Source organism: Hippoglossus stenolepis, chromosome 19, assembly GCF_022539355.2.
Source record: "Hippoglossus stenolepis isolate QCI-W04-F060 chromosome 19, HSTE1.2, whole genome shotgun sequence".
NCBI lineage: Eukaryota > Metazoa > Chordata > Actinopteri > Pleuronectiformes > Pleuronectidae > Hippoglossus > Hippoglossus stenolepis.
In genome coordinates this window covers 16,754,249-16,765,689 of record NC_061501.1, presented here as the reverse complement: position 1 = coordinate 16,765,689, position 11,441 = coordinate 16,754,249, and the positions used below count along the sequence as shown (strand labels likewise).

The 11,441-nt window shown below is 42.6% G+C and overlaps 3 protein-coding genes across 17 annotated transcripts in view; 1 reads left to right on the top strand and 2 right to left on the bottom strand.

Annotated features, from left to right (window-relative positions):
* Positions 1-158: 158 nt before the first annotated feature.
* On the bottom strand, positions 159-5,182 carry LOC118098543 (protein adenylyltransferase SelO). 6 transcript variants are annotated; one of them, XM_047337884.1, is made up of 21 exons: positions 4,842-5,069; positions 4,539-4,600; positions 4,025-4,270; positions 3,820-3,938; positions 3,607-3,735; positions 3,437-3,501; positions 3,271-3,327; positions 3,055-3,153; positions 2,826-2,893; positions 2,636-2,723; positions 2,449-2,518; positions 2,294-2,366; positions 2,133-2,216; positions 1,919-2,048; positions 1,647-1,691; positions 1,461-1,542; positions 1,264-1,356; positions 957-1,033; positions 816-859; positions 617-696; positions 159-530 (listed from the first exon to the last, which is right to left on the bottom strand). In XM_047337884.1, the coding sequence occupies exons 3-21, from the start codon at positions 4,254-4,256 to the stop codon at positions 408-410; spliced, it is 1,758 nt and encodes a 585-aa protein (XP_047193840.1). In that variant the 5' UTR covers positions 4,257-4,270; positions 4,539-4,600; positions 4,842-5,069; the 3' UTR covers positions 159-407. The 6 variants fall into 6 exon arrangements, 5 of the variants coding, with proteins under 5 accessions (XP_047193840.1, XP_034998375.2, XP_034998374.2 ...); XM_035142484.2 differs by lacking the exon at positions 4,539-4,600 and having other exon boundaries at positions 3,437-3,508; positions 3,614-3,735; positions 5,033-5,182; XM_035142483.2 differs by lacking the exon at positions 4,539-4,600 and having other exon boundaries at positions 5,033-5,181.
* Positions 5,059-9,778, top strand: pdss1 (prenyl (decaprenyl) diphosphate synthase, subunit 1). The gene is made up of 11 exons (XM_035142485.2): positions 5,059-5,279; positions 5,817-5,881; positions 5,985-6,117; positions 6,413-6,543; positions 6,737-6,878; positions 6,966-7,077; positions 7,195-7,304; positions 7,409-7,489; positions 7,746-7,859; positions 7,970-8,050; positions 8,419-9,778. The coding sequence occupies exons 1-11, from the start codon at positions 5,124-5,126 to the stop codon at positions 8,557-8,559; spliced, it is 1,266 nt and encodes a 421-aa protein (XP_034998376.2). The 5' UTR covers positions 5,059-5,123; the 3' UTR covers positions 8,560-9,778.
* A 45-nt stretch (positions 9,779-9,823) lies between these two features.
* Positions 9,824-11,441, bottom strand: part of abi1a (abl-interactor 1a) — a 40,515-nt gene continuing 38,897 nt past the window's right edge. For all 10 annotated transcript variants that reach the window (XM_035142472.2, XM_035142475.2, XM_035142474.2 and 7 more), the window contains one exon: positions 9,824-11,418. In XM_035142472.2, coding sequence (XP_034998363.1) covers positions 11,243-11,418 — 176 coding nt within the window. In that variant the 3' untranslated portion in view covers positions 9,824-11,242. The remainder of the gene's footprint in view (positions 11,419-11,441) is intronic.

Genomic DNA, 11,441 nt, shown 5'->3' with positions numbered 1-11,441 from the left:
ATAATGTCTTTTCTTGTCGTGATAACTGAACAAAACCCACATTTTTAACAGTACAGGACCTAGTTTCCATGTTGTACCTCTGCTGTGTGCAAACTGTCTGTGAATACAGTGGAACTAAACTGTAGATGAGCCTGGATCCATAAAAACGCAACAGAACAGCCTCTCAAAGCAGCAGCTTCGTCTTTATTTCAGTGTCAAATGGACAAAAAGGATGGAAACAATATCATCAGCTAAATAATCTGATCTTTGTAGGTCACTGTATCCCCACACAGGGGGTTTTCTTGGCAGAAAATAACTAGAAACACCCATGACCTTGACATTTTGGAGGAAATGTGTTCCACTCAGCTAACGCACGAAACATCAGGTAAAGTTGAGACATCTTCATTTGAGTCATTTGCTGTATCCACTCATGAGGAGCAGCTGACCTTTAACCTCTGAGCCCACGAAGGAGGTCTTGCTGCATAGCCCGCCTCCTCTGCAGTCTCTTGTGTAACAAAGGGAGAGGACAGGATGTGGTGCAGCAGCTCTACCTAGTGGGAGGTAAATGTCACAGCCGGTTAGAGAAAAATAAACTGTAGTGACATTTTAAAACACTTATCATCACTTATCTATTTACCTCAGAGAAATCGTTCATCTCAGCTTTTCTTATGGCCGACTCCGCCATCCAGTTCCTCAGCACGTATCTGGGATTCACATCTGTTCAAGAGATTTTACAGAACCAGATGAAACTCTCCCAGGTTCTTCGAGCCTCAACATCATAACATGTCAGAAACATTATCTTCCATCAACATTAATATGAAGATTTAGTGGCTCACTTTTCATTCTGTTTTGACGATTCACATCACCATCATTTTGTTGTCTGAGGAAAGAGGGAGAGGGGAAAAAAAACTAAGATTTCAGTGAAACCTTTATTTCCAAACTAACACACAGTCTGACTTTGACCTCTTTGTTCTCACCTGCTGATGCGGAGGAGGTACATGTTGAGCCAATCAGAGAAGTGCTGATGCGTTGATAAATCATCAAGAGCCCACATCTAATACAAACACACAAAAATCACTAAAACATGCCTACAAATAGATACATTGGCTTTTTGTGTGATCTCCAAAAGCAGAAATTATAATCAACGCGTAACGTAAATTAAAGTATTAATCGGAAACTGTGTTATATAAATTTCCGTGGGGTCCTGGAGGGGCAAACATTTTAACGTCTCTTATTTGTCACCGACTTTAAAACTAAATCTAAAAGTAGAATTTAACACTTTACCTGTGCGAAGTTCCTGTTGTGCAGCTGCAGGTGTGAAACTTCACTGAGTTGTCTGAAGGTCATGGTGAAGTCTGACTCTGTGTCCTCCATCATCTGGGAAGACAAACACAAATTATACTGGGAGTTGGGGGGGAACACTGTTTGCACAGAGCCAGTTAACAAACAATGCAGTTAAATTGACCTTGCAGAAGACTTGCCTGAAGCAGGAAGGGAATAAGGTAACTGTCTTCTTCCTCTTCACCAAGAAGCCCCAGTTTGGCTTTAAATATCTGGTGAATCCTGAAACACATGAATAAATCTGTTTAAATAAATAACATTACTATAACTGCCATGGGTTGGATGAGGATGAACATGTGGAACATACGGATTCACATGGAGCTCACCTCATCTGGTAGATATTCACAAATCCTTTTAAGATGATTTTAGCTCTGAAAACAGAAAGAGAAGAAGGTTAGCAATTGTATTTTATGAGAGTAACTTGTTCTTTGAAGGAGCAAAAATAATGCAGATATGAAAACCTTTATTTTACAGAATAAAGCAGAAAAGATCAGCTGTTGCTGCAATTTCTACTGTTGGCCAATAGAGGTCAATATAAGTCAGATGTTACTTAAAGCCTTCTTCAAGCAAATAAACTGCAGTTCACAGGTTTTCTTACTCTTCCTGCTGTTTATGTGTAAACACAGGACTCAGAGCACTGAGGAGCTTCTCCAGGTTGAACAGTCCGACATCAGCCTGAGCTCCTATTCTGTACCTGCCCTCATCATCCGACGTGTTGGGGATGAAATCTGCAACGTTACAGGTCTTTTTAAGTTTTGAGAAAACTGGGGCAGTGAGATATTTGAATAAAAACTGAAATACATCAAACACACTGGGGTTATAGGACTCCATGAAGCCAAACGGTCCATAGTCGATGGTGATGGACAGGAGACTGAAGTTGTCTGTGTTGCACACACCTGTTAGAAAGGCACATGATGTATATGAGTAAAGGTAAAAACAAACATGGTGGTAAAATGTTCAGCTGGACTCTTACCATGTGCAAACCCAACAGACATCCACTGGCCAATCAGATGTGCTGTTTCATTTACAACCGTGGAATAAAACACCTACAAATACACAGAATTCCTCAGTAAGTCATTATACATGTACACGGGTGCATTGAGAGAAGAATGTCTTTGTGTGACTCACCAAATATTTATCAGGGTCATTTGAACTGATAGAAGGGAAATGTTCATCAATCACAAAGTTCAGCAGCTTCCTGAAATCAACAGGACAATAAAACACTGTTATTCTGCAGAAACCTCTGTGGAATAAAAAGTGACGTGATGACAAGATAACACTTTTAGGTATATTATGATTATGTGACCAGTATCACCTCAGAAGATCCGTCTCTCCACTTTGAGACAAAATTTCCAACGATCCAATCCGAAACCAGGACTTTGCTAAACGGAGAACAACAGCTCCTGGAGTCCAAAACAAAATGTGGAACTTATAATTCAATGTAATGATAAATTAAATGCATCTGATACTGAGTGAAATCTAGGTTTTGTGTATCTTGTCTGTACCTCTCTCTGTCTTCACGTTGCCATTGTAGAACTTATCCCTGATCACCGGCTCCTCACTTACAATTAGACTGAAACAAAGCAAGAAATCATCAGATTCATAACAGGACAAAAATTCAACTTTGTGAACCTGTTTTATGGATTCAGATTTTTAGCTTTTTCACAGGTATCAAACATAATAAATGAAGCACTGCCTGTTTCTTGTCTTTTCATTCATCAGTGTTGATCTTACCTGGCAGCTCTGCTGGTGGGAACACCCAGGAAATGCATCGCCTCGCTGCACAGGAACTCCCTGACAGACGAGCGGATCACAGCTCGACCATCTCCGGACCTGGAGAAAGATTCAGGAAAGACATTTCTTATGATACCATTTTAAATGTTTATGTCTGAATTAATATATACTGCAAATTAAAATGTACGGAGGAAAAATTGGGGGAAAGAAACATACCTTGAATATGGAGTTTTTCCAGAGCCTTTAAGCTGCAGTTCCCATATTTCTCCCTTCCTATTAAATGGACATTTTCATATGGTAAATAAGTCAAACGTGTACAAGCTTTAACTGGGAATGCTGTTTGAATATCAGTGCTTGAAGTATAATTCCAAAACCTTCTCACCTGTTGGAATACTGACCAAGGAAATGTGCTCGACCGTCACCCAGCTGACCTGCCCAGTAACCAAACTGGTGCGGAGTAAGAAAAGGGAAAACCATAAAAATCTCAGATTGGCCCTCAGATCATGTACAGCTGCTGACAGAGTTCATTCTCAGGGGAAAGTTCATGTTTACCTGATGACCCCCGTATCTGTGTGCGAGAGGTTCAGATCCTGGCAGCAGTCTGCCCCCGCTGGCATAAAGCCGGAAATCAGTGGACTGTGTTACAGCCACATCCAGATCTAAGATCCCCTCGATGACATCCTGTTGAGACAGTAACAGATATTAATTCATTTGCCTTATTTTAGGGTGAAATTTGTGATGTGGCTGATGACATTACATCACCACCTTAGAAACGGCTGCCAGGCTCAGAGGCCCTTTCAGTGGAGTTGGGATGGATTTGGAAAATATGCAGTTCTTCACCGTGTGAACAAAGTTTCCGCTGACCTCATCGATTGGGAACACTTCTGCACAGACGACACAAAAAAACGACATTATTCCTGTTCGGTGCTTTGTTTTTGTACTGACCTGCAAAAACCAGAATCAGTTTTACCGAGTAGCTTCTTACAGGACACTCTGAACTGGTCCAGGTCCTGAATGAGCTCTGAAACATTCCCGTTCCACCTGGATTTGACAGCGCGTTGGGATGATCGACTGGTTGATGCTGCGTCGTCATCGCTGTGACAGTCGGGTCCAGCGCTGGGACAGAACTCCAGGAGATGAACAGGAGTGACACCTGATGCTGCAGCCAGAGCAAAGACTAGAAGTCTGTAGATACTCCACATGGCCACGGACAGAGCTGATGCACATAACACAGGAAAAAATGAGTTTTATATATAAATAGTTTTATATGTGAATTAATAGAAATGTTATTACTGATGCGTTGATGTATGAACAGTACTTTCATGCTGTAGCTGATTGTTGGACATTTATATGAAGCTGGATAGTTAAATAAAAACAAACATCACATTGTACTGACTGTTTGTTTACATGTTATATTTGTGTCACAGATGCTTGTAACTAAAGTTGTCAAATACATGTTGTGGAGTAAAAAGTGCAGTACTTGCCAGATTTTAGTGGAGTTTTAGTGGTAGTGTTAAATGTCGGTACTCAGGAAAAGTACAAATACCTACAATAGTATTTAAGTACTTGAGTAAACAAACTTATCTAATGTGAACAAATTAACAGGTTAAATATGCTTAGTTTTCATTAACCTGACTTCACTTAAGATACAAACTAAACTAAAACACAAAGCAGTAAAGTCTTTTCGGAGTAAATAAAGTAGTTTTGTATCATTTCAGTCGATTCATTCGTGAAAATGTTCTTAAAAAATAAAAGTTAGCTAGTAGTTATATTAAATGTTAGCTAACCAGCTCTTAGCCTGATCCCAAACACGACCAGCTGAATGTTTTCTGGGGGAAACAACCATTTCTTTAATCTACTGCCGGGTTTCAGATTTCAGATAAATAATCTTTAAGGGAAATAAATCATGTTTTTCTGCCATTTTAAGTCGTCTGTTGCTCCTTGTTTGCTAACGCGGCTAACGCTACTTCCGTGTTACCCCGCGTCATCAACCGGCGCCCGCTCACAGCTTCCGGTTCCGCTCGTAAGTGTCACCCGAAGTGGACGCGTGCGCTGCGGCAGCGGGTGTCATGGCGGGCCCCTGGTGGAGCCGCTGTCGGAGCTGGAGCACAAACTGTACGAGAGCGGGTGTGTTCGAGACCCTGCGGCGTGTGAGCGGCAGGTCTGCGGCTCTGTCCGCGTCCTCCCCGGGGCGGGCGTCCTGGAGCTCCAGGCCCCGGAGCGAGGTGAGTGTAGCGGCCGGGCAGGAGGACACAGGGGCGGGGAGGGAGTGCTGTCAAACCCGGGAAGGTCATATATGCAACCGAGGCTCCAGCTGGTCCCAGTGGATGATGCTTTAATCCGCTTCTGTCCCAGTGACCGTTCACATCAAGTTGTGTTGAAACCGCTGCGTCTGTTTCCTGTGTTTTTGAGACATTTCCTGAAACGAACCGTTGACTTGTTGCGGGATGTGAACATGTTGAACTTCTGCTAAAGGTCAAGATCTGCTCCTGACACCGGTCCCTCTGAGATCTGACCTCCAGTCAGCTGATCGACTCACACTCACCAGTGTCTGAGCCACTTTATATTTAATTTAGATGTTTGTAACACAACATTCATTCATGTGATGCTCCAGACTCCCCCAACAAAACACTGACTTTTAGAAAATGCTAATAAACTACTACTGCAGTAGTGGATATTCATTAGAAATATATATTTGCATTGGTTTGATTTGCAGCCGGTTCCTGAATTTATTCTTTGTCTATTTGCATTTTGACTTTCAGGCACAGCCGTCGTCATCCACACGGACGAACCTGCAAATATTCAACTTTACCTCATCTCTAAACAGGCGAGTCCTGATGTGTCACAACCAAAAGCTTTCTTTCTTACGTTCTATTCCCTGATCTGTATGATTCGGTGTATTTGAATGTTTTCTGCATCTCTCTCTCCAGACACAAGCCCCGGTTGCTGTGTCCCACGCTACAGCCGTGCTGCTGCAGGACGATACACAGCGACGCTAAGGTCAAGGACCCGTTCACGTTAGCCCAGAAAGACCTGACGAGTTTATACGATGATATCAAAAAGGTTTGTTTCTGATCAAAGGTTTCAAATATGCCAACAAAGTCAATAAAATGTGGATATTTATGGGAAATGTCTTTAATATTTACGTTTTTGTATAAGAATCTTGTGTTAATCTAAAGCTTTCTTACTTTGACCTTGTTATTGTAAAACTAAAATAATCTTATCAGTCAATCAAATTTGCACCTTTCATACATACAGATATTGGAGACGCTGGTTAAAAATGACCTGGAGACATTCTGCTGTCACATGGTGTTTGGCAGATGTTTATATCGGACATTTTTACGACTTCTCTTCACAGGAGCTGTTTGTGTCTAAAGAAGAGCTGAAGTTTCTCTGTGACTACTACTTTGATGGAAAAGGCAAAGCGATCCGACCGATGATTGTCGTCCTGATGGCGCGGGCTCTCAACATCCACAGCAACCGAGCAGGGTGAGACTTTATTATCATAACAATATGTTTAGTGTTTTCACCATTTACTGACACAGCTCGCCCACAACTGACCTTTGATACAGTGAAGTTGCACCACACCTTGTTAGAGGATCTTTTAAATTGTTATATATGAATCATCCAGGGTTTTATTTCGTCTCACTTCCTGGAATCTGTCGTGACTTGTCCCCTGCAGAGATCTGCTCCCGGGACAGAGGGCCATCGCCATGATCTCCGAGATGATCCACACCGCCAGTCTGGTGCACGACGACGTCATAGACGGGTCACACAAGCGGCGTGGAAAGGGAACGATCCATGAAGTGTGGGGTGAAAGAAAGGTAACTGAAGCCAAATAAAAACCAGCTCAAAGAAACACTTCTTTTTATTTTAAGATGTGTATATGATGTATGTTTCCTCTCGTCCAGGCGATCTTGGCTGGAGATTTCATTCTCTCAGCCGCCTCCCTGGCGTTGGCTCGTATCGGTAACATCACTGTGGTTAAGGTTCTGTCGCAAGTCATAGAAGACCTGGTCAGAGGTAAAGTAAATAACTCAAATTCTCATCAATTACTGGATGATTTTACAATTCCTGTATTAACCCTTTATGAACATTAAGAGCTCATTAATATCAAGTATATTGTCGTCCTGCTTCCAGGTGAGTTCATGCAGCTGGGCTCCAAAGAGAACGAGAACGAGCGATTCAAGCACTACCTCGAGAAAACCTTCAAGAAGACGGCGAGTCTCATTGCAAACAGTTGTAAAGCAGTATGTACGTTCTGTCTCCACACAAATACAACAGAGATGGAGAGAAGCCTCAGTTTCTGCATGAAATTATTTTTGTTGACTGCCTGTCCTGTTTTTTTTTTAAGGTTTCCATTCTGGTAAACCCTGATCCGGATGTTCATGAAATCGCCTTCCAGTTCGGGAAGAATGTCGGCATCGCATTCCAGGTACGTTATTGTTCTGTCAGGCTCCTTATCTGCTAAATCACATCATAAAAACAATTAAACATCTTCAAATAAGCAACAACAATTCCAAGAAGAATATTCTCAGGAAGAAAAAACAAAACTATATATATATTAAATTACCTTTTTAAGGACAGATAACACATATTTGCATTGTGCTTATGATATATTTACACCCAGTGTGTTGAATCAAATTAAATGTCAGAGGTGCAGAGTTGTGAGTTTGTGTGTCTGTCGGCAGCTCGTGGACGACGTGTTGGACTTCACATCAGGAGCCAGTCAGCTGGGGAAGCCATCAGCTGCAGATCTCAAACTGGGTTTAGCCACTGGACCAGTTCTGTTCGCCTGTCAGCAGGTCAGACCAACATTCATCATTTGAACTGGTTTTCATTGAACCTGAACAAAATCATGTAACATGCATCATGTGTGAGCCTCTTTACCAACAGTGTATGTTCCTTTTTTTAGTTTCCTGAGCTTCATGCAATGATCATGAGACGGTTCAGCTCTGATGGAGATGTGGATCGAGCCTGGAAATACGTCCTTCAGGTAAAGAGTGTAAACAAATGAACCTAAAGTGTCTTTGGGATTTACATGTAAGGTCCTGACATCTTTTTTGATTGCATATTAAAGAAGTCTCCTTATATTTGAGTCACAGATGGTTATATCCTCAAACTACAATGGCAGAGCTCATTCCTCTGCCAAGGCCCAACAATCCTCTTAAATTCAATCAAGACAAATTACTCATTTAATCAGTTCCCTAAATTTGCCTGATTCTTTTTCATCAAGATCCGTTAATTATTCCCTGGGAGATTGGTGGAAAACAGATGAGACAGAAGATAAATGCTCATTAAATTGTTCTTGAAAAGATGAAAACAACACGACCGCCCTGTCTTCTTCTTCTTTGCCTATTTTAGAGTGATGGCGTGGAACAGACCAACTTCCTGGCCCGGCACTACGGTCAAGAAGCCATCCGACACGTCCGTATGCTCCGGCCGTCCCCGGAGAGAGACGCCCTCATCAGGCTCACTGAGATGGTGCTCACCAGAGACAAATGAACCTCCTGTGCCCGGGGCTTCACTTCAGGCAGCTACCTGCAGAAAGGCAAACTCCCCCCCGAGCCCCGTGTGTCTGCACAGGGCGGGACGAAGACATCGAGAGAGAGAGAGAGAAGCGATGGACGTTCGGTTCAGATCGACCCCTGCTGCTGGTTTTAGTGCCAAATGCGAATGGCAGCGAGCTCGTTTGTGTCCGAGCACCAAATCAGAATCACGGGATCAGAACAGCACTCGGGGGGGTCTTTTCTGAACTGACTCCTGTCGTTTCATGACTCGACATAAACTCTTAAAATATACACACGAGGCTGAGTCACCTCGTAAAGCTTATAAACACACATCCTTTAGATTTCAGGTCCTACATGGAATCAAAGAGATGGTTTTGAGATTAATCTTAAAGCAACACTATGTAATGTTGACTGAACAACAGCGCCCCCTGCAGCCACACATCATTAATTATGTCTGTAGAGAAAACACGCTTAGTCCCACTTCCTGAATGGTGCATATTACCCATGATCCCCGGCTTCCTGAACCAGGAGAGCTGCGGCTGTGACAAATTCACAAAACTGTGTTCACAATTCTTCATATTTAAAAATGCGATGGGAATGGATTCAATCATCATTCACTCTGGGGTCAAATGACTCTGCAGGGTCTTAATGGTTCCCTGATCGGCAGTGATGTGATGAAAACCCGGGTGTTCTTAACTGATCTCCAGTTTAGCTTTACTCTTCAACTTGTTGGACCCGAGGATTGAAGCTGTGACTCAGTTTTTCTCACGTTCAGTGAATGAAAGAGGAAACATTCTCCATATTCACAGTCACTAAAAACATCAAACTCATTCTGAAGCTGCTGTTTTAGGGTAAAAATAGTTTCATAGTGTTGCTTTAAATCACCGGATGCCACCGCGTCACAGTACTGTACCTGCAGCCGCCTCCCACGCCTCGGTGATCAGTCGGTTACACGCTCGTCCTGAGATGTGGAGTTGCTGCATTTTTCTGTTTAATTCCAAATAAGATGCATAATCATCATCATCGGTGTGTTCGTCCGGATCCGTGTTTGAATTTCTGAGATCCGTCCGCACCACCACGGTCACATCTCTGTTTCTTTGACTTGTTAAATGTTCTGAGGAAACTTCTGTAAAGCAAAGTGCCGTTTTACAACCCAGGCCTTAACATCTGCAACGACTGTGCTCAATAAATCCAACGGTTTGTTTTTTATTTAAGCCACTTTGTGCCGTCTTCATTTCCTCGCAGTGACCACACGTGCATGTTGTACATAGAATTGTTTATTATAAAAGACTGTACATTAATTTTTCAATCATTTCATATGTACAAATGAAGGGCAGACAGAGATAGATTTCAATGTTTCTACCCATGAAATCGAGCTGGAACACTTTAATAATTGGAAATAACACAAATGGGTAAAACATGAAGGCTTCAGCTGTTAGATGTTAGACGAGCGTTGGAGGGCAAAACAGGAAAGAGAACGACGTCATCAAGATGATTCGGAGACCTGAGTGAAACCTAATGCTGATTGGCTGATTGGACTAAAGAGATAAATGCGTAAACCTGTGGCGCCCGGAGGATTTTACACAGCCCTGGAACCCAGAGCAGGTCGTGGTTGCTTTGAGAAGACGGAGGAGGTATTAGAGTTGTTTATTGGTCGACTACATCACGTCTGAATTGTCACATGGCAGTGTTAGGCACGACAATCTCACCCCTTCCTTTCCCCCCCGCCCGCACGCCCCCCCACGGTCTTATCAGAGCCGGCTCTTCTTATTGACGATCCCACAGACTTGTTGTGATTAGTTTTTAATGCATGACAGTGATGTGACATAAAGAAACTGTGGAATGTGATTTCTTGATTTGATCTAAATGAGCATCAGAGCAAATTTCACTTTTTAGCTTCAAATGCAAACGAGCGTTTTTTTTTAAGAGGTGAGACTTGACCTGAAATTTCACTTCAGGGTCGAAAAAGTTCAGTGACAACAGTGGAATAAAAAAAACAAAAAAAAGGTGAATACACAATATAATGGAAGCATAATGGCAATAAACTCAAGGTTACATTATATCTCTTTAAACTGAGCATGCTTTAACGCCAAGAGGAGTAATTTTCTTTTTCTTTACAGTATTTAAATTTGTAAATTATCGACACGCCGTCTGTGTTCGTTTCCCGTACAAATGGGCCCTCGGGGGCGAAAACTTATCATATAGTCGACATTCACTGAACTTACATCACAGGAAGTGGCTGCAGCTCACGTTATATACAACCAACACTTCAACTGAGGGTGCGTACATGACACTAACATTTGATTTGCTCCGTCAAAAGCCCTAAAACACAGAATCTTTGTCCAGGCAGCGTGTACATCCTTCAGCTTGGTCTGTGTTAGTTCAGCCTGCGAGAGCACGTGCAGTCCAAACCTTTTTCTTTTTGTTTCTTTTTTTTTTTTACATATTCCGTAAAAGTCCCCCACCCGCCCATATAACACCAAAATAAACTAAATAGATATTACTTTAAATTTTATTTGCAATCATTCAGGGAAAGAACATTCTGTCATATCAAAAAATGGGGGGGGGAATCATACAGTTACGTCTAAGCTTCTCAGGAGTCGGGGGGGATTGCTGCTGTCTGTCTCTCGGTGGATTATGATATGACTGAATAAATAGGCTGTACTGTCGCTGCCGGGTCAGTCGGCGTAGTGCATGATGGACTCCACGTAGTTGCCGGGGAACAGGCCGGTGACGCCGTTGCTGACGCCCTCGTACCAGCCGTCGTCGTTCTTCTTGATGACGTAGATAATCGAGCCCTCCATGAAGCTCAGCTCGTCGCCCTTGTCCTGGCAGTAGTCGTAGATGGCAACAACTGAAAAGAGAAAAGGGTTTTTT